Source organism: Myxine glutinosa, chromosome 14, assembly GCF_964187855.1.
Source record: "Myxine glutinosa chromosome 14, kmMyxGlut1.1, whole genome shotgun sequence".
Taxonomy (NCBI): domain Eukaryota; kingdom Metazoa; phylum Chordata; class Myxini; order Myxiniformes; family Myxinidae; genus Myxine; species Myxine glutinosa.
The window spans coordinates 18,404,157-18,432,124 of NC_136274.1; the positions used below are offsets into that span (position 1 = coordinate 18,404,157).

Consider the following 27,968-nt stretch of genomic DNA (forward strand, 5'->3'; position numbering starts at 1 on the left):
GCTGTGCGCTTGATTATATATAGCTGTCAATAATGGGTGTGGCTGAAACAGCCGAATCCACTAATTAGAAGGGGTGTCCGCATACTTTTGGCCATGTAATGTATCTCTTCTGATAGACATCACACATATTGATGCCTCACCCTGCATCTGAAACACCAGGGTGACAGATTCACAGCTGGTGCGAGATTCACACACATGCTAGACAGCTCAATGGCGAGTGCGTTACCTCAATCCCAGTCCAGGCTTATTATGTGTTTAGGTTTTTGTTGATCAGAAGATGTAAAGTGCAGTTTGTGAGAGAAAACTCACAGGCATTGCAGAGCAGAAGATGTCAACATACTGCTTTGCCAGCCTGGGAAAAATGTAAAATCAAGCATGAGCATACTAATGGTTTATTAAAAATATAGGGGCAATATCCATGGGTGCTCACCTGGTGGCATAAAGCAGTATACTACACTGACTGAAGGTATTTTAAACGGTATCATGGCATTTTAACCAATTTCAATGGTTGCTAGAATACAGGGCAGCATTACAATCATACTAACGTGATCATAAGACTTAAAACAAGCAAACAAACAAGTAAAATACCTATTTTGGGGGGCAACCTCCCCCCCCCCCCTTACCCCGCCCCCCATAGACTACCTAAGACCCCGATTTTTTTCAATTCCATGAACAAACTTTGGTACATCATGGGTGGTGAATGTTGTGGTAATGTTTCATCAAAATCGTGTGCGTAGTTTCAGAGAAGAAAGCAAATATCTATTTTGGGGGGGTCAAACATGGACCCACTTTGACCTCCGGGAAACCCCCTTAGACACCGATTTTCTTAATGCTGTGAACAAACTTTAGTCACAACATAACAAATATCATTTGTGCCAAGTTTGATCACAATCCCATCAGCGGTTTCGTAGAAGAAGTTGCAAGTGTTTACGGACTGACAGACTGACTTCGTTCCAGGTGAGCTTAAAAACAAAATAATTGCTGTGAACACGTTTTGTTATAAGTTCATATACAGTACGTGTTTCTGTAATCTTATAATGCTAACAATGTTTACAGAAATAACTTTCCACCATCATCATCCACAATCTTTATCGGCCATATTTATCAGAATAGACAAAACTATGGGGAAAGCCCATCAAAATGACGGGTGTACAAACTTCAACACAACACAGAGTATTATGATACAAACAAGGTTGTGGATTACGTATGATTAATTATTTGCATTAGGATTAGGGGGATTTTTTTTTAATTTTTTTTGTATACAGAGTCAAGGCTCGTGAAAGAGCTAACATTTATCAAACAAACAAATCAAACAAACAAGTAAACAAAGTATATAAAAATGGGAGCGGTCGACAAGATGGGGAGAGAAGGGGAGGAAGCATACAAACACAACATTTGAGGGCAGGGACATCGGGAGATGTGTGGGAGGCAGAGGGCCTGGGGGGAGGCAGGATAGGTATAAAACGCAAGGACACCAAGGACTTCCAGGAAAGAAGACAAAAGTCACCTCAAAAAAGTGGATTTGGGGTGAAATTAGCGGGGGTAGAAAAGATCAAGGTTTTGGATTGGGGAAGATAAGAGATGGTGGTGAACAGCCGTTTTAAAGACCTGGAGGGAGGAGTGGGATTGAAGAGAGTGAGGGAGTTTGTTCCAGAGGCGGGAGAAAAGAGGAATGAAGGAGTGAAGGTGAGCAGAGAGTCTTGATTTTGGCAGTTTCACCATAAGAGGGTTGCAGGCAGATCTTGTGCGACCTGCAGGAATATTTGGGGGACAGAGCCCAGAGAGAGCTGGGGGAGCAAGGCCGGAGAGGAGTCGGTAGAAGACGGAAAGACCACCAACCTGCCTGCGGTGAGTAAGTGAAAGGCCCTCGGAGATAGCGTCATCGCGGGAGATTCCAATGATTGTGAACGCTTTGGTTTCAACAGCGTGAAGACGAGCTAGGTGTGAGGCAGGAGCACCAGCCCAGAGGGGAGAGCAGTATTCCATTGAGCTGCGGATGAAAGCCTTGTATGTGGTGAGGAGCTCAGGTGTGCCAAGGAAGGACTTCGCACGGCGGAGGATGCCCAGTCAGCGACTGGCTTTGGAGGCCAGCTTGGAAATGTGGTTTTCCCAGGAAAGATCATGGCAGATAGTGAGACCCAAAAGCTTGAGTGACAGAACTTCTTGGAGAGGATTATTCAGAAAGTAGCTGGGAGGCTTGTCCATTCGGTCTTTTCGGAGAGACATCGTAAGAGTGTGAGATTTGTCAGGATTGAAAGACATGTTCCACTTGTTTGCCCAGTCTGTGATTTTGTCCAGGTCTGCAGAGAGTGAGGAGGCTGCAGACTGCCGATCTGAGGGATGAGGAATGGAGTGGCAGAGAGTGGAGTCATCAGCAAAGAGATAGAGAGGATTTTCAAGAGAGTCAGAGAGATCATTGATGAGGACCAGAAAAAGCACAGGGCCCAGAACACTGCCTGGGGGAACTCCAGCCTGAACAGGAAGAGGAGATGAGAGAAACCCATTCAGGGCCACACGTTGACTACGACGAGAGAGGAAGTCCGCCAGCCATGCGTGGAGATTTCCATGGATACCAAAGGAGGAGCGTTTGGTGAGCAGAGCGGGGTGCCAGACCGTATCGAAGGCACGTGATATGTCGAGGGAGACAGCTCTAATTTCCTGTTTGGCATTGAGGACCTCCATCCATTTTTGAGACAGCAGAAGCAGCATGTCCAGAGTAGAGTGACCTGGTCTGAAACCAAATTGATGATCAGAGATCAAGCCATTGGAGAAGAGGAAAGATTTCATATCCGAAGCAATGATGGATTCCATGACTTTGCTGATAATTGGGAGAAGGATGATTGGTCTGTAGTTGCTAGGATCTGTTTTTGCACCTTTTTTGTGCAAAGCGGTGATGTTGGCTGATTTCCAAGCAGGTTGCAGTTGACCTTGAGCAAAAGAGAGGGTGAAGAGAACAGAGAGAGGGAGTGAAAGAGCGGAAGAACAGGATTTTAGGACCCGTGGGCTGATGCCGTCAGATGCCGTCAATGGGAAACGGGAACGGGTCAAAACGGGATTCGAAACTAAATAAATGTTACAGCTCAAGAGTAAAAAAGTACAAAGTTAGGATGCCATGAAGGCAGGGTTCCTTCACTCAGAGACTATAGTTGGGCAAAAGATTTGCAGATGCAGTTTAACTATGTATGAGGTAGATGATAAGTTGGCATGTTCCGTTAGTCTAGTAGGAAGACTAGGTCCCCCTGCACCCCCCGGAGATATACTTCTAATCAGTGTTTCTAGATTGGAAAAAATGTGTAGAAAATGACTAGCTATGGCCCCAAGCTGAAAAAATGTCCCACATACCATTTTTATGCAAATTACTGCTGCCATTATCAAAAAAACGATTTTTGACATATCTCAGCCAATATTGCAGATAATTGGAAAATGAAGGTGTCTAGACCCATGTTTTGAAGGGCATAGATCATGATAGAACTATTCATAACATGATTACATGTGTCTATGGTATACTAGTATGCTAATTAGTGCTTTATTTACAAAATAATCACAGTTTTACGAAATAATAGACTCATATTAAGGTCCGTCTACACAGACGTTAACACAAAGTTTTATTTTTCTAAATATTACAACTGTCAAAATAGTCCTAGCACTCAATGTGACCACTCTTCTCTTGCTTGTTTTAGATAAACATCATTAGCATTAGTGATTCTACACTGAGTCAGTCATCATCATTTTCATCGAAATCGTCAGAGTCAAACTCTTCTTCTCCTTCCTCTTCCTCCTCCTCTTCGTGCTCTCCTGTGTTCAGAAGATCCACCAGTGAGGTTGGTAGGATGGGACCACTGGACCACATTGGTTTCAACAGTCCTTCATCAGTCCTTATCCATCCTTGCTCCTCATAAGGTTTTGGCTTTTCGATGATAGGTTGATCGGCTCTTTTGTACAATGCTACGCGGTGGTTCTCACGCTGGATGTGCGGCTTCATGTCTTCCCCAGGTGGCCCTTGCGCACCTTTTCCTCAAAGGCATGGTACTTTTTGATGAGGAGTAGAGTTGAGGGGTCTTTGAGGGCTTCATCGAGGTGCTCTCGGTTGCAAGACTGGGTCATTCTGAGAAGCACAGCAGGGTCAGAGATCATGATGTTCTCCTCCTCAGTGAATCTCTCCATCAACAGCCTCTCCATTGCCTCACACACTGTTTTGAGGCAAAAGAGGGACTTTGCGTAGGCCTTTCCACTGAGAACACCTTTGAGAGATCCACTTGTTACTAGTTGTGCCTCAAAGAGAATCTCTGCATATCCAGAACCACACATCTTGTGTCCAGTGAGCATCCCGATGTAGTTCATGGATGTGTGGAAGGGTCCAATCGTTACTACATGACTAGCAAATTCATTTGGCCAGCGCCAGATGATGGGAAGGGCTTTCATGCAGACACCCAGATCAAATGTATTCAGGACCCATCTCTGACCCACCTCAGCAGTTGCTGCCTCGGAACGCTTCAGTAGCTCACGAACAACTGCGTTGTCTGTGATCGGTTGGTGGATAGGCGTGCAGTAGTCGACTGTTGATTTGCTGGGTGGGGGAGAACCAGTTGCAGAGGTGAAACCCCCTAGCCCAGGCACAGGCTGCAGGCCACAGCTTCCGATGTATCTGATGAAGAGCCAGATGTAGTACTCTTGCATCGTAGTGGCATAGACTGTGTCATTCTCTGCTGGCGGTGTGAATGATGAGCCTTCAGGGAACTTCGGGCCAACGCGAGTAAAGTGCAAGGGTGGGAGAGTTTTTGGTGTGTCGACCTTCAGGCTACGCTGTTGTGACCTATTGATGGTAGGTAGCATTCGGTCCTTGCTGCTCTCGAACCCGGGCTTGACCTCCTGCACCATGATTCCTCCAGCACTGTTTACAATGTTGCTGCCGTGCACACTGGTAGTGGTTTTATTCAAGTTGTCCCACTCACAGTGGAATACAAGGTTGCCCTCTCCTGTCACAATTTGTGGTGTACGATAAGTTGAGACTTCATCCAGGACCTTGGCGAGAGCAGTTTCCAACTCCAAGGCGAAATCGTAGCTCTCAGAGTGTCCAAGCCTGTGTAGTATTGTGGTGAGCTGTTTGCTTCGGAACAGGTGCCTTACAGTCACACAGAGGAGAATGTGCTTTGGTAACTTCCATTTTCCATCTGACACTGCACGGCACAGATCTTGTCCAATGGAGAAGACCAGACGCTTCACCTTTTCTGTCTCGATGCCCTCCTTGCCAGTCATTAGCACGCTGAGAAAGCGGACAAGGTCTGGAGGTAGGATGTCTTCAGGATTGAGCTCCATGTCTTCAGCTGTTGGTGGCCATGGTTGGTCTTTACACTCTCTGAAAGCCTGTAGAATACCCTGGCGAAGTTGGAGGGCAACATTTTGGTTCTTGTTTGTGCTTCCGAGTGTGAATGCTCGTGCGAGAGCATTGGAAACTGTTATGTTTGACCTGTGCACAAGCCAGAAAGAAATGACATCACATTTGTCATGATCAACCTTCGTGAAGTGGATATGCTCCTTGATTGGGTCATTCTGTAGGCGTTTCAGTAGTTTCTCTGACCGATAATTTGAGTTCTCATATCCATTCAGTTTCAGTTCCTCGACATAGAGCAAGCGCAAGGAAGAAAGCTGTAGAACTTTATTCTGCTGGATGACCTGGGTTTGAATGTGTTCCAGTACTGAGTTGAATGCCTTTTCATGGGCGGCTGACATGCAAGCCTGCTCCTTTGGTGCTTCGGCTCTGTGAATCGCACGCTCATAGTTGTAGAATGCTGTGCGGAAAGCTTTAAAACATGACGGATGGTGTTTGGCCTCACATGCAAAGAGGTCTTTGTTTTTCACCTTTCGATGGAGTCGATAGAGACCCATTTTCTCAGCCCGTGTTTCGATTTGCTCCCATGCATTTTCTTTGTTTTTAAAGGATGGGAAGGTTGTAGGCCTCTCAGTATTGCGATGAGCATCTTTGGTCTCAACTTTCTCACAAAATATACACTCTGGCGGGAAGATGGGTTCAGCAGAACCTCCTGGTTTACGAGGAGAGTGATGCCATGATGAGGTTGATGGCCCTGGTTCTGTATCATCTCCCAGACGATGAAAGTGGCGGACAAAGTGCTTATAACACTTGCTGTGATATCCTACTCTTTCTAGGTCATCAGGAAGAGTTGCCGGGATCTGATCACATACTGATTGCATACGACATGGGGAGTCATGCGGTTGGTTGAGACGTCTATCCCGGATCTTTTGAAGCAGTTGCAGTTTTTCTGAAGCAGATCCTTTAATTTTACGGAGGGGCGTGAAATCCCCATGATCAGACATGGATGGTACATGAAGGATGCATGTAGGAGGAGAGCTTTGGGCTGCAGGTTCTACACTCCGTTTTCTTTTGGGCATGCTTGCTGTCGATGTCTACCATCACTGTTAAATGACAAATAAGAAATCACGAATGATGTTAAAAGTGCCTGTGAAAGGAGGCTCTGAGTTTTCAGTGAGGTAACAGAGGTTCTGAGTCATGTTCTACACTAGGGTACTTTTTAGCTGACTAAACCATGTTTAGTGGCATCAAAAGTGCTAATAGCTAAAACATCTAAATTCTTCCACACTAACGTTAGCTATCTAGGCCAATGAAACATTGTGCTAAGTTACTGTAGCTAGCTCAGCTGTCGTGCCTCTTTCTGGTTCAATTCATATACAGAAGTCAACAGATATGTCTCATGTTTGGCATTAACAAAAGTTTAAGTTACACCGACATTAGGAACATACTGTACATAGATGAGGCTAGCTTTAACGTTAGCTAACATGGTGCTAGCTGGCTCAGCTGTTATTCTGCCTGTTTATGATTTCATGCAGAAACTGAAGTCAAGAGTGTGAGTAACATTATAGTTAGCATCTTACCTGGCTAGATTGGAGGATGAATACCAAGAACAACACACAGATGGAATGGAAGACTGAACTTTCAACTGAGGTATTCAATAACATCAACGTTACCAATTGATACGAGCGCGCGACATTACCAATTGATACGAGCGCGCGAGCGCGCATGTTACATGGATGGAAATGTAAAATGGCAGCTATAGCAGCACTAATTTGGATCTCTAGTCTGTCATTTCTGCACTGTGATTGGATAACATAAAAAAATATGTTTGGGAGTTAACAGCAGGAGTTGGTAGATTTTACGTGGGCTGGGTGAGAAACCTTTAAATAAGCAAGTGAAAATCTCTCGCAATACAAAGTCAATGGTGGGAAGAAAAGTTGAGTGGTACCAATGTTACTGCCAATGTCCCGCCCCTATGCAAGACTCAGGAGCATCTTGTTGACATTTAACCTTGAAAATACCTGGGTTTAGACCCCTTATGTACCATGTTAAGTTATCTGCAGTATTAACGTATCCTTATCATTTGTAAAACTGATTATTTTGTAATTACAGCATTAATATGCATACTAGTATACCATAGACACATGTAATCATGTTATGAATAGTTCTATCATGATCTATGCCCTTCAAAACATGGGTCTAGACACCTTCATTTTTCAATTATCTGCAATATTGGCTGAGATATGTCAAAAATCGTTTTTTTGATAATGGCAGCAGTAATTTGCATAAAAATGGTATGTGGGACATTTTTTCAGCTTGGGGCCATAGCTAGTCATTTTCTACACATTTTTTCCAATCTATAAACACTGATTAGAAGTATATCTCCGGGGGGTGCAGGGGGACCTAGTCTTCCTACTAGACTACGTGTATTCGTGTAGGTTTAAAAAATTGCAATAAAGGAGGGTATTTTTTATTTTGACCCAGTGGAGTGAAGTTGTCCTGTTATGTCTGCCATGAGAGGGGCAGAGTTGACTTATGCTTTAGGTAGGGAAGTGTAATTCGTTTTTATTCTCTATCAACCACGCAAGGTACCAAGTTGGGTAAGGAGAAGGGGGAGAACTTTGGATTTGTAGGCAGTCTATGTTTAAGTGGATAACCGGCCCCCTTTACGGCCGACTCTCTGGGTAATAGTCTTGCAGCATGGCACCAGCCATTACAAGGACCCTTGAGTGTGTGCCGCCTTTGGTGCACTGAAAATTTGTCGTATCATTGGTAATAGCAGCACCGGTGATGAAACCGCATCCGCGTGGCATCACCATATTGGTGAAGACATTTCATCTCATTTACCAGTGCCAGACCATGATCAAAGGACGTTCAGATGTGTGGGACATGGTCACAGCGAAGGGGTAAAAGAGCCTGTACACGTGCTGCTCGATCTCTTCTCTCTTTGGTCTTGCTTTCACCACTATGTGCAATCTGCTGTTCTCTCGGGATGCTCTTCTTTCTTTTTTTGGATACAAAGTCGAGGCTCGTGGAAGAACTAACACATAAAACACAAAAACATAAACAGAGACACATAAAACATACAATAAAGGGAGTGGGAGACAAGAGGAGGAGATTGAGGGAAGTACAGAAGCACAAAAACAGTAGCGAACAGGGAGGTTGGTAGATCTGTGGAAGGGAGAGGGCTGGGAGGTAGGGGGGGGGGGGGGGTAAACGACATAAAACAAATGGACACTACGAGGAATTTCAGGAAAGACGTCGGAATTTGAAAAAGGTGGATTTGGGATGCATTAATGGGAGTAGAAAAGGTCTAGGTTTTGGATGGGGGAAGATAAGAGATGGTGGTGAACAGCTATTTTAAAGACCTGGAGGGAAAGGTGGGATTGAAGAGGTTGGGGGAGTTTGTTCCAAAGGTGGGAGAAAAAGAGGACTGAAAAAGTGAAGGTGAGCAGAGAGTCATGATTTTGGCAGTTTCACCAAAGAGGGTTGCTGACAGACCTTGTACATCCTGCAGGAATACTTGGGGGAATAGAGCACAGACAGAGCAGGTGGAACTAGGCTGGAGAGGAGTTGGTAGAAGACAGAAACACCACCAACCTGCCTGCAGTGAGAGAGTGAAAGGCCCTCAGAATCAGCTTCATCGTGGGAGATACCAATGATTCTAAAAGCTTTGGTTTCTACAGCGTGAAGCCGAGCTAGGTGCGAGGCAGGAGCACCAGCCCATCGGGGAGAGCAGTACTCCATCAAGTTGTGCATGAAAGCTTTGATTTCTACAGCGTGAAGCCGAGTTAGGTGCGAGACAAGAGCACCAGGTCAGAGGGGAGAGCAGTATTCCATCAAGCTGTGCATGAAAGCTTTGTAAGTGGTGAGAAGCTCCGTAGAGCCCAGAAAGGACTTCGCACGACGGAGGATGCCCAGTCGGCGACTGGCTTTGGAGGCCAGCTTGGAAATGTGGCTTTCCCAGGAAAGATCATGGCAGATAGTGAGACCCAAAAGCTTGAGTGACAGAACTTCTTCGAGAGGATTGTTGAGAAATTAAATGGGAGGGTTTTCCAGAAGGTCTTTTCGGAGAGACAAAGTGAGAGTGTGAGATTTGTCAGGATTGATTGATTGCTCTGTGTGCAACCCGCTGTTCTCTAGGGATGCTCTTTCAGCGCTCTTGCTGCTACGCTCCCTTTGCCCCACTGGACGCTTTACCTCTCCACTGGGTGCCACGACTGTGGGGTGGTCCATGATGCTCGCTACTTTGTGCTGTGGGCTGAAAACTTGTTCGTGGTGGAGCTAGTTCGATCCCCGATATTGTTAACCTTTTGAAAGACCTCCCCTGCTCACCGTTGTGTGTGAATGGTCGGGTGCTCATGGTGCCATACGGTTCTGTTTTCTTATTTTACGTGCTTTTCATTTTACCAGATCACAAAGTGTATTTATTTATTTCCCTGCATTAGTGTCCGTCTATCTATGGTCTCTGGGGAGAAACCACTCTAACTGCTCGAGAATGAACCCCTATGATTTTGGCCATCTGCAAAGTGAGATTTGCCAACGATAGCCAGGTCAGCATTGGCAGACCATCAACACAACAATATAATATTTTATGAAAACAACTGTGCAAATTGTTAACTTGGTTACGTGAAAGTTAACTTGTGAGAGTGCACATTGTTGATTATGATAACCTTGCTACGCAGTGGTCCTGCTGAAGAGCCAGTAACAGGAGCTCTGTGTTGATGAGGACGGAGAGACACAAGATGCAGACAATAGTCATAATGATTACACTGCGCTGCATAATCACTCCGACATGTTTCAGGTTTCCACTGCCAAATGACTGCAAAGATACACAGGACATCTTATCGCCATCAAATAGAAATGCAGTGGTGAGTTCTATCATTCAGTCTCATAAATGAACTGATCTGTCTAAGTTTTCTACCTCTCCTGCTGATATATATAGTGATCGACATTTCAATAATATACAATCTTCAGCACCTGTGATAAGACGGTGTCACATGTCGTCGTCATGCCCATCGCAACTGAGAGCCCAGTCACATTGATTACCTGGGGATACAGACAGACCATGGCAGATGATAAATGGCTGATGTACCTAATGTTGCACATTTTGCATTCCATATAATAAATGGTTGCATTATCATCCAAGTTGCTTTAGCTCTTTCACGAGCCTCGATTCTGTATACAAAAGGTTGGTCTTCGGAAGAGACCAAATCGCATGCGCCTACGGTTTTACGAAGCTGTCCCGACCTTCACGCACGCTCGAAGTTAAGTAATTGTTCACAATTGTATTTTTGTCGAAACTGCATTTATCTTACGTGTGTGTACCTATAGTGCGTCCCTTGGAAGATTATTATCGGTGTTAATCTTTTATACCTGTATAGAGTGGTTGAGTATTTCGTGCCGCGATATATTGCGGCCTTGCTGTTGTTCTTTAAGCTTCCTACCTGGAGGCTTAGTTTCTCTCAGCGGTCGATTGTGGTCCTGCCACTCTCGTTCTCTCAGGTTTTTACCAGTCTTTTCACCCCATACTTCCTTGTTTAAAACCTTAACTAAAGAAAAACAACAACAAAAAAACAAAACATTTCCTTCTTTGTTCTTTTCGTTCGTTCGTTCTTCGACCACGTGTTTCACCCCTATTTCACCCCCATTTTCACGCCATTCCCCAGATCAGTTTTGCCCTGTTCTTTTTGCTGACATCTTTTGCCATTTTCACGTGAGTCGTGGTTGTCCCTCGGGGCTCCCTCGCCCCGTTGTTTTTTTTTTTGTGAATATTAGATTGTTCTTCATGGTTCTGTTTAAATATGTTTAAACTTTCCAATGCAGTGTTTTAATCAGTGGTATATTACAACACGCTGTTTTTCTTCCTATTTAAAAGGCTCTTTTCAATTTCCTCTCCAACTCACTCCACTTCAAAAAAATATTCAATCTCTTATAATTCTAAATCACGACATGCTCTAAATTCAAATTCCTTCCACCACTCCTCCATCGTTCTTAAATGGATCGCCAACTTGAAAATCACAATAAACCCAATTTGTTATAAATGTTCGTCTTTCATTAATCATCCACTTTCTAAACTCCCTCCTTGCCCCTCCCCTCCAAATCTCCCCCCTTGCGCCTCTCCTCCTAAACTCCCCCCTTGCCCCTCCCCTCCTAAACTACCCCCTAACCCCTCTCCTTCAAAACTCCCCCCCCTACCATCCCTCTCCAATTCTCCCCCCTCCCATCTCCTTCTCAAAGCTGCCTCCTCCTGACTTCATCTCCCTTCTATCTAATACCTCCACCTCCCCCAACCTTCTACTTTCCTCTGCCACCCCTCAAAGAACCCCTCACTGTGCCTCATCCCATCACCATCAAACCTTTCGTCCTCATCCTTCCCTTTCTTGCAACTCTTCTGTAATCTCTGACACACTATTAACTGCTCTTCCTACCTCCCGCGCCCATCCTTCATCTGCCCCTACCGAAAACCCTCCCCTCTCCTGCACCCGATGCTCCCCCAGTAATGTATATATGTTGCTTCTGGGACACTCTCATTTTCCCATTGACTTACATGTTAATTTTCCTCTTAACCTCATTGCCCATTAACACCTCTATTTCTCCCACCCTCATCTTTATGAACCTTTTGTCTAGAGTACCTATCTTTAATGTTGTTCATTAGACCACTCAAACACGACAAATATTTGTTTTCCCTTATAGACCTATAATCCTTCTTCTACATATCATCTGGCAGATTATCTTTGACCCACTCAAACATCGACCCATTCACTTACATGTTAATTTTCCTCTCACCTCTTTACAAACCTTTTAGCCTTTTGACACCTATGGTCTTATGGTACTCTTGCTATCAATGATCCCGAGTAGACCACTCAAACATCGATCCTACAAATATTTGTTTATGTGTGGGAAATAATTTAATTTTTTCATTAACTTTTTTTTACTTTTTTAACACTAACATTAGCTTTAAGAAAGAAAATGTTTAAGTTTGATTCTTTTTCAAGATATTACCATTCAAAAAAACCGGTTTTTCTTTAAATCTCCTCACTTTTGAGAAATGACTTGCGATAAAACTTGAATCACTTCCCAGAAATCTCCATTGTTTCGTTTCCTGTTTTCACACACACCCTGAATTTCCTCGAAATGTCGACAGGCAGCACTTCCCTTCCCGAAATAAATTTTACATTATAAAAGCCATGTTGAATACAGTTTTGAACATTGGGAATCGATGGATCTGAATGACAACATGTCTTACTCCAGCCTTTACTCTGATGAAGAGTATATCAACTCACCAGGACTTTGGTAAGTTTCATTCAGAATTAAAGTGTTCAATGAGACTTTTGTATGTGATTAATTATACAACTCATGACTTAATCCCCCTTTATCATTATTACAGCAATGCGAATATTGTGAATAACCTGGCAGAATATCAAGTTTTTCCTCAAGAGATTCACAACGAACTGAACTTGAACAACCTGCCTGTTTCACCGTTCTTAGAGGATTCATGTGAAAGGTATGATACTTAATAAAATACGTTGGTGTTAAATGACGCTGCCTTAGTGTGTGTGTGTATGTGTGTATGTGTATGTGTGTGTGTTCGTGTGTGTATGTGTGTGTGTGTGTATGTGTGTATGTGTATGTGTGTGTGTGTGTGTGTGTGTGTGTTCGTGTGTGTATGTGTGTGTGTGTGTGTGTTCGTGTGTGTATGCGTGTGTATGTGTGTATGTGTGTGTGTATGTATCTGTGAATGTGTGTATGTGTGTGTGTATGTATCTGTGAATGTGTGTGTATGTGTGTGTGTGTGTGTGTGTGTGTGTGTGTGTGTGTGTGTGTGTGTGTGTGTGTGTGTGCGACGTGCGTGTGTGTGATGTTTTGTCAGGCTTACTTCAGCATAGTAATTTCTCCTTATTTTGTTTGCAGTATTAACCTCGAAGACCAAAATTTTGAGTGGGATGATTTTGATCTCCCAAGGAGTGGTTATTTCCTACCAACCTGTGATACTCTACATTTTCAACTCAACGATCTTGACGCTAAGCTTGATTTTTTCGAGGTAAGCATGTGTGTACGTGTGTGTGTGGTACACCGTTTATAATAGGTACACCATATCCCTGCGCATCGTAAGAGGTGATTATGGGTTGGTGTCAGGAAGGGCATCCGACCATAAATATATCATTCATATATTTCTCTCCTTGCTTTACCCTATATTAATAATAATAATAATAATACATTTATTTTGTATAGCGCTTTTCAAGAAACTCAAAGACGCTTTGACATGGAACGTAAATATGAAATAAATATCTCTCCCCTCTTGTCTTTAACAGAAAGAGATTCAAAACCTGAAGACATCTGCTGTTGTTGAAACTACCTTCGACTTATGTTGGGAAGAGATTGATGATTTGTGCTGGGGAGAAGAAGAAAAATGTTTTAATAATATAAAGATTTTAATGTTTTCAAGATTTATATATATTTGTTTTGTTTACAATTATTTAATTCTTAATTACAAAAAGAGAATAAAGGAAAAAGGATGGGAAGGTGCGTCCCCCTCCCTTCACCCCCCCTCATCCCACCCCTCCCCTCCCCTTGTGTGTGTGGGGAAGGTGGGGGTGGTATGAGGGGGGATCAAGGGTGGGGGACGCACTGGGGGTGGGGGATGATGGGTGTGGTCTGTGTGGGCGGGGTCTGTGTGGGCGTGGTCTGTGTGGGCGGGGTCTGTGTGGGCGGGGTCTGTGTGGGTGTGGCTTATTATTTTTATTTATTTAATTTTTTTTTAATTACCACTAATTAAATTAGCTAATCTGGGTGGGGTGAATAGAAATGTTGTTTAATGAATTATTAGCTTTGTTTTCTGTAATTCTTGTGAGAATAAAATGCCCCTAATATTTCTTCCCCATTCATATCATATAATTTGTAAGTCCAAGGGACTATCCATTATATCAACAATTTTAAATAATTCACGAGTCCATTTTTGTGTATAACATTTTTCAAAATGGCTTTTCCATTTGTATATTCTTACAATATCACCAACTTTGAACTTGGGCTTTCTCAAATTAATCTGCTTTTCATATTCTAATTTTGTAAATGTTTCTGATGGTTTTGATTTTGTTGATGAATGAACTGTATTATTGTAATTATCGACAATATTCTGGATTAAATACACCCATTGTTGAGAACTGAGTTGTGTGAATTTTTTATATAATTTCTCTTTTAAAGTGTGATTAAAACGCTCAATAACAACTGCTTTTCCTTCATTAAAGGTGCTGTATAATTTAATATCCTCCCCCTTAAGAAATTTCATAAATATTTTGTTATAGAACTCTGTTCCCTCGTCAGTCCATAACTTCTTTGGTTTTCTATGACTTTTATTAAATATTTGTTGGAAGGCTAACATTAAAGTATCACCTCTCTTGTTTTTCAAAGGAACAACCCAGGCAAATCTACTCCTCAAATCAATAACGGTTAAAGCATACCTGTATCCCTTATCATTATTTAGTTCGATTAAATCAGCAGACCATATGTGGTCAGCGTCTTTGGAATAAACCTTCCTTCTTTTAAACTTCGTGATTATAGGTTTGTGTAATTCTTTAGCCAAAAGCTCCTCAGTCTTCATGACATCATTAGAGCCTAATAGTTTTTTGAGGAATAACCAAGACCAAGTTTCAATTTAGCACTTATCATTTTTTTTACAATAAACCTATCAACTTTCTCTCTCAACGTAGGATTTTGTATCAAAGACAAATTATACAACATTTCTCTGTCTGCTTCATGTTTTTCATCCAATGTAGTGGTTTTCCCATAAGCAATATCATGCTTCATACACACTTCATCAACCCTATTTATAGGCTTAGACCAAGGTTTAGGATTGTCAGCCTCATCTAATCTTTTATCCAAGTTTGTTCCTGGACCACAGAAAGAATATCCAGGTAGATGTAGTTCCCCAGGAATTCCAGTTGTTGTAAATTTACTTCCTGACAGAAACTTTTGTATGTCTCCTCCACTTTTAGGAGAGATGAATTGGCACTTTTTAGAGCCACACACTTGACATATTCCTTTTTGATAAACTCTATTATTTTTAGCTTTAACATGAGAGATATTTTTAGATTTAGTTTTCTTTTTACATTTGAGACAATAACTCATATTTATTTATCAGAAAAAGTCCGACAGAGTATCAAAACCTTTTTGGTTTTCAACATATACATTTCTATCTTAATTTTTAAAACATAAAGAATCCTTAGGAATGCCTTCACTCTCTCCTCCATTTATTTACAAATAAAAACTAACTAAAGTCAATAGCATCATCAACCACATAATCTTTGTCTTCTTCATGTAAATCTCCTCGCTGAACTCATCTCAACCATTTTTAAAATCATTATCTTAGTAAGAGTTGTTAATTCTTTAATTTCCTCTTCGGTGCGTTGAGATAGATTTATTTGCTGTAATACACTCAATCTTTTACGAATCTCACTGATTTCCATCTTTTTATATTTTTCCTCCCTCTCTCTTTGCTCCCTCTTCTCCTCCTCCTTTTTCTCCCTCTCCTCCTTCTCTTTTTTCTCCCTTTTCTCCTTCTCCCTTTTCTCCCTTTCCTCCTTCTCCCTTTTCTCCCTTTCCTCCTTCTCCTTTTTCTCCTTCTCCTTTTTCTCCCTTTCCTCCTTCTCCTTTTTCTCCCTTTCCTCCCTCTCCTTTTTCTCCCTCTCCTTTTTCTCCCTTTCCTCCTTCTCCCTCTCCTCCTTCTCCTTTTTCCCCCTTTCCTCCTTCTCCTCCTTCTCTCTTTCCTCCTTCTCTTCTTCAACTCCTTCCTCATCCCTTGCTACCCTTGAGCTTGAGCCCCAAAGAATATTATACATATACTCATCTGGATTTTCAGATATTCTTGTATCTATAATTATTTTTTTCATAATCGGATACCAATAAGATTTGTTGACGATTTCTAAAAGAGTTTTATATTTCATAACTTTGAGAAGTTCATTTTTATTTAATATTTTTAACATGTCTCTATTTGTGGGTTTAGCAGTATCAGTATAAGGCCAGTTTTTTATGACAAAATTTCTATGTATATGCTGCAAATCATAAGGTATGTAATACCGAGCACCCTTTTCTTGTAGGTATCCCTGAATACAAAAATTATAATTCTCTTGTGGTCTTTTTCCTGCCATTTATGTATCAGAAATATATGTGAGATTAATATTATGACAGGTAATACCACCCCATCTTCCCACTACCAAATCGGTTTGTATTCCTCGGCTTTCTATCCTTATCTCATTATCTTCCTTCTTTGTCATGCTAACCATCGCTATACTATCATATATTTTTCTTTTCTTAAAATCATGTATTTGTTGTTTACTAATTGTACTTCCACATAAATCCTTGTCCTCGCCAAGCGGATAATATTCTTCTTTACGAGACTGATTCAAATCATGTAGGTCTTCTAGGTTTATTGAAAAAGACCAATTATACCCTAAATCAGGCATATCATACCCCCATTTATTAATTCGCATATTAACTATATGTCCTTCTTTATAAAATTCAATTGTAAGCAGGTAGTTAAATTCAATGAGGAAAGGTGTATGGTCAGTATAACCAGGTGTTGTGGTTGTAAATTTTACTTGTTTAACAAAACGTGCTGTTTTATTTAAAAATATATATTGTGATAAATCACTGAATCTAATTAAGTCATTCGCATCTGTAGGGTTTGGATAATTGATTAATTTATAAGTATTCTTCATATTAATATTTTTACTTATACTATATGTTTGTCGTTCAGCCTGTGCCTTTGTATAATAATTTGATAAATCAATATCCTGAGAGGATTTTCCAAAGATAGAACCATCTTTTCCAACATAAGTCATTTATATTAGATTTAAAATGATATCATAAAAACTTTTCATTATTGTTGAGTTGAAATAATACATATAAACATAATTGACCACAACATTTAGAATTAATTTCTTGAACTTGAAATGTTTGATAAACACCATTCTGTAAGAATTGTATTACTACAACAGGCGGTGGCATACCATAACTATCAAAATAATATTTATCCTGACTATTATGAATACAAACCCAATGAGAACCATTCTGTGTCTAAATTCATAATAATATTCTTTGTATTCTTATTTATATGTATTAATTCATCTCTCATACAAATAACCACATTATCAATTTTTAGTGTTTTACAATACTTAGCGAGTTCTATATTTGACGTTGTATTCTTTCCAAATTGTTTAAACCATTTATCCATTTATTTATGAGAAAGATATAATCCATTACCCCGTTTAGTTAGTTTAACACCCGCTTGAGCGATAGAGGAAAGCATATCTCCAACCAACAATCTAGCTTTATCAGGTAGACTTTCAAGTTTTTGAGCAAAATCTACAATTACACCACTTCCACTAATTTGTTTCTCCAACTCCTTATGATGTCTTTCCAATTCTTTTTGAGCTTTTAGTTGTGCCTTCCTTTCGTTAGCAGTTTTTACCGCTGCTGAAATACCACCAGTCAATGCTCCCGCCACACTTAAACCAGCAAATAAAGGAATTAGAAACGGGAGAAATCCTCCTCTTGACTCGTCTATTGAATATTTCTTCAACATAGGTTTTGTCATTTTAATTTTAAGTGAACCAGTATCATTTCGTGTTTTAACTTGTGTGTGTGTGAGTAAAACATCAATTCTTACAGCTCCTTTTCTTTGAATTGTATTAACATTAATAATACAAGGCTTTTGATTTTGAATACAAGATGTTAATTTATTGAGATTGATTTGATTAACATATACCCCTACCATTTATTTATGAGAAAAAACCTATGTGATATTAATCATAACACCATTATCTGTATTAATCTGTAATTCTGTTTCTTCCAAAAGCAAACAATATGTATTAACTTCTTCATTCTCTCCTCTTTCAATGTATAGAGAAGTATCCACTCTATTAGACTTTATAGTTTCCTTTTGAGAACTCAGGTCAATTGCATAGATTGTATAAAGTTTTTGAAACGCAACCATATCCAAAATAGGATCATTATTACCATTGCTTTCACACACCTTTTGGTAAGACTTGTAGGCTTCCGCATAATTATTTTTTTCCCAATCAATTTCCAATCTATCTCGCAGGTAAAATGTACCATCAAGAGAAACCCGAAGTTGTTTCACCTTAGCATTATCACTCAGTGCATTATTCTTATCAGTACCCTCCTCTCCATCTGGTTTCTTAAAAATGAGCCAGAGGTATCGTGGCTTTCCTTGAAGAACACCTAAATTCCAAGTGTAGGTAGTGTGTTCCAGTTTAACGTGTTGACATCTTCTTTTTAGGTATGATACATTTAGCGGGGTCTTTGAGTTAAGTCTTCTATTTAACATCTCTTCCGTTTTAAGATTAGGAGTATATTCACTAATATACCAACACAAATCATTAATAACAAATTTATTATTGTCGCCAAAAGCATTTTCAGCCCCAAAAAGCAACCTATTTACATTATCATTCCTTTGTAGTTGAAATCTAATTTTAAGACCATACAAAACTTTATCATAATCACAAAATCCAAATATACCTTCCAGAGGTACTGCTACGGTAAAACTATTCTCTACTTTTGTTTCATCATTATACATTGACTTCCTTTGACTATAACCAGGGTCAACATTTGTTCCCGTTGACATATCAGGAATAAAACCTTCAACAGCTCCCTTACCCATTCTATCACTAAACGAATATAGTGTAAATTTCATCATTTCAGATGTAGCAGAGACATAATCAACCGCTTCAACCTCTTGTGTTCCAATATACAGGCGGACACTATCAAACATTTTCCAGAAGAAATCATTTACGAGTGTAGCATTAGTGTTATTCGCAGTCTTAGTGAATTTAAATTTACACAGCAAGAAACTATCAGCGAGATTCAAGTAAGTTTGTTGATTATTTATTTCAAAACTTTTTGTTCCATTTGAATTCCAGTCTGTTCGTGTTATAGCATTTACCTTAAAATAGTCTTCCTTTTTCGTGGAGTTTGAAATGATAATTGTATCATCCAAATCATAGATACTATCAATCGCTTCCATACTTGTATTTATATAGCATTAAAATTGTTGAAACCCTGACCCAAGTATTTTAATGATTTTTTGTCGTTCTTGTGAAGATAGTTGAGTTTTACCTTTTTTAATTTCTTTGATTGCTTGTAATTTATGAGACTCCTTTTGAGCATCTTTTATACTCTTTATAGCTCCTGCAACATTTCCCACGGCAGAAGGAGTTGAACCAATTAGGTCTTTATGTTTAAGAATGGTTGAACCAATACCCATAAGAGTATCAATTATGCCATCTCCTTTATTTCTAAATTGATGTCCCACATCCCGTTGTCTCTTTGGTTTATAGTATCCTCCACCAAGAAACATACCGTCACCCTTATAGTATGGTGAAAGGAACATCCCATCCCCTGTAATTATTTTATATTTTCCCAACTCGTGTTTTTTCACAATAACCATTATTTATTTATCAAAAAAAACTTCACGAAGGTGAATTCTGATGGATATAATTTCTTCATTAAAGGAGATCATACGATTATCTTGATCGGTTATCCTAAAATTTACTCTGTATATGGTTTTTCCTGACACAGGTAAATAGACAAGATTTTTTGGTTCCATATTGAATTTATAACCAATCGGGGTTGAGTATGCACTGAATGAAAATATTGTATTTGTTCTTATTCCATCGTTATAAGCACCATCGATCAAATCACAATGAATTAATACTGAATTTATACCGGAGGATATTTGAATGACATTATCACTGGAAAACGTCCCGTTATTTTCAATCTTTTTTGAAGAGAACCCCAATAGCTCTCTGAACGAATTTTCAATCATGAAATCAACTTTATAATTATTTTTAAGTTTAATAGTTGATTTTGAAGTGTGTTTTTGAATATCTATTACAATATTTTTTGGTTCATCACCTTTTTCTTTCATGAGGCGAGAGACTTCTGAAGATATTTGAGAAATCTCGTAAGCTCCGGGTGAAACGGTTATAGTTTTATATCCACTTCCTGGATTATAACTAAACTTGTTGTTTTTCTCTGTGATATTAAACAAGGTATTATAAGTTTCCATCGACAATAAAGATGCCTCATATGAGGTAAGGGGGTCAAGTTGTAGTGGGTAAGGGAATGATGCTGTGTAATCACTCGTTGTGAAATTAAAACTAAGAATTGTGCTTCTCATCTTATTTAATATCGAATAAAATATCTTTGTATTGACATTTATTAATTATTTTCAGATTCATCAACTGATCTAAAATGGCGGATGCTTCATTAAAACAATTGTTGTTTCCAGCCTTCTTACTACCTAACAACAATAATAACCTATTAACTAATTGTGATGGGTCATTTGGAAGAAAACTAACACCCGAACCAAGCTTACTTAAAGCATCAATAATATGTTTCTCCTTCTCATTCTTCTTCCTTTTACCAGCAACAGAAACTCCATAATCAAGTGCATTTAGCAACTCAATATACTCTCTATCTTCCTCTCTTTCCATATCAAGTGGTTCATAAAAATATTTTGAACCACTGAATCCGGAGTTTGTTAGAAGAAACATTAATCTTGGAGTTAATTCAACATTTGGTTGAGCAGAACTTAAGAACATCAATTTATCATTAAATATCAATAACTTTTCTTTCACAAGATGGAACTGTGCTGGTTCTTCTGTTGGAATGAGACCTGCTCTGGTTTTTGAACCCACCGAATATTCATTGTTTTGAAGAGCTTCCACAACATAATTAGGGGGTTGATTTACCTCCTCCAGTTTCCGAAATAATCCTTCATCATCATATTCTAATTCTCCAAGTTCTTGCTCTGTCATTTGACTAAAATCTTTGAGCATTTGAAGTTTTTTCGGAGTAAATTCTACCGTGGGAACTGTATGTGAAATCGTTTGTTGAGTTTTTAAAAGTGGTTTTAAAATTTTCTCTTGTTTTCTTTCAAAGGCTTCTTCACCAGTTAGTTTCTGTCTCCGTTTCTTCTTTATCTCTTCCTGTTGCTTTACAACTTTTGAAAGCAACTCTTGATGTTCTTTAAACTTTCTCGCTCTTTCTTTGACATTCATCTTCTGTATTTATTGATTGAAAAATATCATTTAATGAATTGTAAAGGTCAATGGGAAAATTTTCCTTTTCTTTGTCATTATAGTGTGGAGGAGAGCTCGGCGGGTGAAGTACCAACCGAGAATGAAGTTGTGGAGGTTGAAAGAGGTGACAGTAAGGGAGGCATTAAAAGAGAGGCTGAGTAGGGTAGAGGATGATGTGGTTGAGCTTGAAAGTGTTTGGATGTCAATGAAAGCTCGTCTGTTGGGAGCCGTTGGTGAGGTATGTGGATGGACAAAAGGACCACCGAGGCACTCTGAAACATGGTGGTGGGATGTTGAGGTTGGAAAGAGGATTGACGAGAAGAGGAAGAAGTTCAAAGAGTGGCAGAAGGCGAAGGGTACCGGAGCAGAAACAGCAGAGCATGAAAGTTATAAGGCAGCCAGGAAGGCTGCAAAGAAAGAGGTAGCAAAGGCGCAGGAGGCATGTAGGAAAATGTTCGGAGAACGCTTGGCTTCGGAAGAGGGTCAGAAAGCAGTATTCAGGATTGCAAAGCAGATAGCGAAAGAGAGGTGTGATGTGATGGGGGTGAGTTGCTTGAAGGATCCGAAGGAAGTGGGTGAGAATGTCCGACCATGGGGTGTGTGAGGAAAAAGTGTGCGCCAAGGAGTGAGTGTGCTGTCGAGAGTGAGTCGGTCGTAGCGCGTATGCGAGGGAGCACATGGAAGCGCATAGTGAGGAGTGTTACAGAGGATGTAACGAAAGAGTGTACGCCTGTGGTGAGTGTTACGGCGGAAGTAACGGGAGAGTGTGCACAAGAGGATGCGCGAGAAAGGTGTGTAATGAACAGGTGCATGAGGAAAGAGTACGCTGTCAAGAATGAGGGAGAATGCACGCCTGTGGTGAGTGTTACAGAGGGTGTAACGGGAGAGTGTGCGCGAGAAAGGTGTGTAACGGACAGGGGCATGAGGAAAGAGTGCGCTGTCGAGAGTAAGGGTGAGTGCGCTGGCAAGAGTGGTGGTGAAAGTAGTGAGAGTGACACGGAGCGTGAGTTGGTTGTGACAGGTGAGCGAGGATGTACACCTGGAATGGAAGGATGCACACCTGGAATGGTAGAGCGTGTGTGGGAATGCACACTTGAGTTGGTCGTGAGGCACGTGGTTGAGTGTGCGAGTGAGAGCACACCTGTGATTGTCACAGAGGAGGTGACCGAGGAGGGGGCGCGAAGAGGTGTGTTGGTGAGGTGTGCGAGCGGCGAGTGCATGCAAAGGTGTTCGGTGGTCAGGTGTGTGACCAAGTCTGTGAGCGGAATGAGTGTACCGAGGTGTGTAAGAGAAGGTATGATGAGGAGCATGGGAACAGCTGGATGTATGAGCAAGAAAGGGGTAGCGTATGCATGTGAGCATGCAGGTGAGGCATCGACGGTAACCGGGTTAGCGGTTAGAATGACATTTAGCCGAATCGGGCCCTCGGTGCGTGCCGGGCTTCGCGTGCCGCGAGAACCAGCGGGGATCCGAACCGCGGCGGGTCCGAAAGGACCGCCGTACGCGATCCACGCTGGGCCTCGCTTTGAACGGCCACGTCCGTGCTCCACTAGGCGGAGCGGGCAGCCCGATAGGAAGGGTCGTCATGGCGACCACTTTTTATTGAGACGTTCCGGCAGGTCGAGATCGGGACATTGGATGGCTCCGTGCCGAGGTGGTACGTGGGATCTCGGCCCGGGTAAACCTCCTTACCTGCACCGAATGTCGGACGCATCCAGCCGCCGGCACCAAACAACCCGCATTCATTGCTCGGCTGTACGAAGCCGGGCTGTAGAAGTGAATTGGCGCACCGAGAGGATCTAATAAGTAGACGGGTGATGAGGTTAGTGTTCTGGACCCGAAATTAGGAAAACGAAAGTTGATGATTGGCAAAGGATTGGCAGAGTGATGATTGGTAATGGTACAGTGATTGGCAGATGATTGGCAAATTTTTGATTTGTTGGATTTGGACGAGCAAAATTTATAGTGGGACCTCCCCGCTGTGGTGGGATGGCAACTCTGTCATCCCTCACAGAAGGGGGGCAAAGGAGCACTGGCTTATGGGGTTTATGGCAGTGTAAGCTCGCCGAGGGAGGGTTTGGATAATGTGTAGGGCCCTAGAGATTGACATTAGGTGACGTTAAGGTTAGTTAGTGACAATGATACCTGTAGTGGGGACGCAGGTAGTTTAGAGTGGATAATAATGACGTGGTATGTGCTTAGTTTAAAGGGAAGACGGGGAGCACTAAGTTAGCAGGGCAACAGGTAGTTCAGATGATGCCGTGTGAGTGTTGGAGGTGTATTCAAGTGTATTGTGAAAAGTGTGTGAAGAACAGGTGAGATTGCACAGGTGTGCAACTGAACAGGTGTATGGAGCAGTGTATGAGTGAGTGAAGGTGATGGGTGTTGTGTTGACCAAATGGTCCAGGAAGGAAGGAGGGTGCAGGTGGCACCAGGTGATTGCACAGGTGTGCAACAACAGGTGTATGTGGCTATGTGGAATAAATGGTAGTGTGGAATATCTGGAGTATTGGAATGGATGGTCGTGGAGTGAGTATGGTGGAAACAATGGAGTGGAGTGGATGGTGCGAAGGTGTGAATGGGGGAAGAGAGGACCCCCATCACGAATACCCGGGGCGGGTAGTGTAAGTGTTAGGTAGTGGGTATAGGTAAATTGTGGTTGGATATTGGCATCTGTGGTGCGAGGTGAAAGAATGGTATTTGGATGGGTGCATTAGTGTTGTGGAAATGGCTGGGCGTGTCGCCTGTTAGTGTGTGTAGTTGGTTTGGGCACTCCACCACTGTGAGGATGTCGGCAAGGTGAGGCCGCAGGTGGGCTCTGGGAGCCGGTAGAGTTGTTGTGGATGGGGCCCGAGGATCCGGAGGACGGACCCGGGTAGCCCAGTGCCAGAGGGCACCAAGGGGTGACAGAGCCAGGAGGGGCCTTCCCCAGTTAGTTAGATTAGGGTGAGGAGCTAGGTAAGCTCGGGTGGCAACTACAGTGGTGGAGGTGTGCAGGTGGGTAGACCTGCTGGGAGAGCTACACGTCACAGCCCAGAAATTGTGCAAGGGCACCGGGAGATGAATCGGGGGAGTGAGACCGCAAATTGAGCAGCACCACAGTTTGGTCAATGGGAATTGGTTTTTAGAACCCATAGTGTAAGTTGGCCAATGGATTGGCAGGGAAAGACCCCGGGTAGTGTAAAGTGTGTTAAAGTCATTTAGAGGATGGTTAGGATTAGGAAGTCTCCTCGCACCATCTGCATCCACTCACCTGAGGTGACAGGTACTCCGCACCATGCCATGTTTAATTATTTATGATGCAAATGTTTTGGATTGTGAGACGCATCATGACGTGGGTGTGACATTGTGCTTTGATGTTCCATCTCTTCCTCCTTATGAGGATTGATGATGAATTGGGTGATGGCAAATTTTGAAGTAGAGGGATTGTGGAGACGAATTTGGTATAAGGGAAATATGGGGAAGACGTGACGGTAGCGACTGATTGGTAATGTGTAGATTTTGTAAATATGGGGTAAGGGCAAGGGTAGTGTAGGTGACAGGGGGGGTGACGTACGGTAGGGACAAGCTTTCTCATTTCGCTCTCCGTACGCATTTCGCCTTGCATTGCCTTATTGATGTGTACCCTTGTGACCTTACCCCTCGCTCATTTGTCTTCCCCCTTTTGTCTCCCACATGACCTGTGCGCCATTGGGCGCCGAGGGGAGCGTGCGTGAGTCCTCCATTGTGCGCCCGGAATTCCCAGAACCAGCTGTCTGCATCGATGCACCACATTATGGACCACATGTCTGTGGCCGAGCACCACTTATGGACCCCATGGGTTGGGGCATGGCCCCTCTGCTGGAACCGGCCATGAGGGCCCGAAATCTTGCTGGCGGACCTTGGCCACAGGGCACCGATGCCCCACAGGTGAACCACACGTAGTCGGCCCTGTGGGCCATAAATAAAATAAATAAAAATGGACACGTTGGGTGCAATTCATTTTCATTGCAAATAGGCTGCCAGTAAGAACATGAGAGAGAATGACAACAACTGGAAGACATAATAATAGCCAGCAGAGGGAGCCAAAGAGCAAGAGATCACCTGCAGGGTTCGGGGTTGTTGAGTTTATTTTCATGCATTGAACACTGATGAACTGTGGTGACTGCACCGATTGGTGCTTGAGGGTGTGTTGGTGCGTTATAGGTGCTTTCATGGTGCATTGATGCAGAGCAGACTGTCTCCCCCCAGAAAGAACAATTACAGGTCCTGGGTTAGTTTTGTAAATAAAAGTAGTGTCAACTGTAAATAATGCTCCCCACCGTCAGTGTGTCGTTTGAAGACCATTCCGCAATTCGGTTAACTGTGGGCATAAGTCTGTTAGGCAGGGTGCAATGGAGCAGCGGGACACATTTATTTATGTTTTAAAACTGTCGCACTCAGGGTCAGGTTAAAAGTAGAGGGAACTACACCTACGTGTCACACTAAATAAAAAAGTTGTAGGGCCGGGCTGTGCCTAAGAGGAGGAGGGTGCAGTGTTGTGGATATGAGGATTGTGTTTTTTTTATTGTGTGCTTTATTATTATTATTGTTTATCCTGCACCTCCTGCCTCCGGAGCTGTGTGAGGGTCAAAGGGCGTCCCATAATTAGTCCAAGAGCATGCACGTCAGCCCATCATAGAATACCCCTGTTCGATAGTTATATCTTATTATGTGTTTTAGGGTAAGGCTGTGTCTCCCATTAATTGAAATACTCCATTGCACCAGTGAAAGAGATAGATTCCCTTCATTCCCATTCCCAAAACTTTCATTTCCCCTTTCGTCATTGCCAGGCCTTGAGTGCCATTGCTAATTACCTCCCCTCCAATTGCCGCCATTGACCACGAGGCAGGGTCGGAGAATAAAGGCGTGTCTCCACCTCGTCATAGAGGGGAGGAGTGAGCCAGCCCCACTCGACCAACCATGAGCCAGGGGTTTGGCTAGAGAGGGCGGAGGAAGAGCGATCGGGGAGGTTCGCAAAGGTTGAGGGGCGGGGCCTATATAACCCACGGCAGGGCGTTTCCCGAAGAGATGAGCTTTTACAGAGAGACGAGAGGGAGTCCAAGCAGTTGGGTCCAAGAGAGGCGCTTTGAGTTGAGTCCGAGAGAAGTCCAGAGTTGAGCTGCAGCTCGAGCCACCGAAACTGCACTTACTGCAGCTCGAGCCACCGAAACTGCATTTACTGCAGCTGGAGCCACCGAAACTGCAGCCACAGCAGCGTGAGGCCTGGACGGCAGTTTGGAGCAGGGCCGCGAAGGAACGGCGGCTGCCCAACGAGTCGATCGGCTGCAGGACCAGTTGGACCTCCCTATCCCGCCAGCCATCCACCAGCCATCCACCTGCCATCCCTATCATCATTCCCCATGTGGGTCGTCTTTGTTTGTTCTGTCCTGGGTAGAAAATTAAGCTTGTATAAGCTAAGGATTTCACTGTGTCACCTGCGTCTCATGTGCCTGTAAATAAACGAGACTGCTTTCTTCCTGCTTATATGTGTAAATAATAAACCCAGTTACTCTTCTGTACGTCTTCTTCCTCTTTGCATATGGTCGCTTTAGAGTTTTCCATATTGAGCAGCTGCGGTGCGATACGGCCAACGTTTGGGGTGAATCGTGTTAGTCGGGGAATAACTGTTCGGCCGCGGTTACACCACCGCTCGGTCAAAATAACATCTTAACCGCGTCCGTAACAATACACACACACACATGTACGCACACGTACACACACATGTACACCGACATGCATATACACATACACACATATACACATATGTATACACACACATGCACACACATACACATATACACACACAGACACATATACACAACACACACACACACACACACACACACACACACACACACACACACACACACACACACACACACACACACACACACACACACACACCCACACACCCACACTAGGGTGGTCCTTGTTCCTCAACATTCGGATTTTCTAAGCTCCAACCCCCGGGATTCATTGGAATAGTCGAGAAAACTCTCGTGGTGAACTTATTTTCCAATCGGACAACATTTACCCCTCCCTCATCGACCTTGAAGTTTCACCCTGAGGAATAAAAACAACAATCCTTGAAAAAAAAAATTTGTGCCATTTATTCCCAAAATGTTAGCTTATAACACACAACATACAGTATTTTATAAATGGTTACCTCATTACACAGTTAAATGTATTAAACTATAACAAAAATATTAAGCAAAATGTCCCACAAGGCTCCTAGGCCCGTCCGACTTAGTGCTCCTGCTCCTGCTGGGCCGCCACACCAGCAGCCACGGTCTTCTTTCTGGAGTCCGGGAACTCCGCGCGATGACGAGAGACAACTTGGAGGAGAAATTGCAGTTGCTCATCATCCTGAGTTAGCATTCGGTTGTATTCCTGGATGAGGGCAACAGTCGCCTGTACGCGAAAGCCTGGACACTGGCTCCGGAGGCCGCAGCTGCCCCTCGACACGACCTGCAACTGCTGAAGGATTTGACGACCTACATGGACGCCAACCGGGA

General features: G+C 42.5%; 1 protein-coding gene across 10 annotated transcripts in view; it reads right to left on the minus strand.

Annotated features, from left to right (window-relative positions):
- LOC137439459 (multidrug and toxin extrusion protein 1-like) overlaps nt 1–27,968 on the minus strand; it is a 649,989-nt gene that overhangs the window by 117,071 nt on the left and 504,950 nt on the right. For all 10 annotated transcript variants that reach the window (XR_013621306.1, XR_013621310.1, XR_013621311.1 and 7 more), the window contains 3 exons: nt 10,310–10,378; nt 10,003–10,151; nt 310–352 (listed from right to left, as the gene is read on the minus strand). Coding sequence is in view for 1 of the 10 variants with exons in the window: in XM_078767904.1 (XP_078624030.1) it covers nt 310–352; nt 10,003–10,151; nt 10,310–10,378 (261 nt within the window). In the remaining 9 variants the exon portion in view is untranslated. The remainder of the gene's footprint in view (nt 1–309; nt 353–10,002; nt 10,152–10,309; nt 10,379–27,968) is intronic.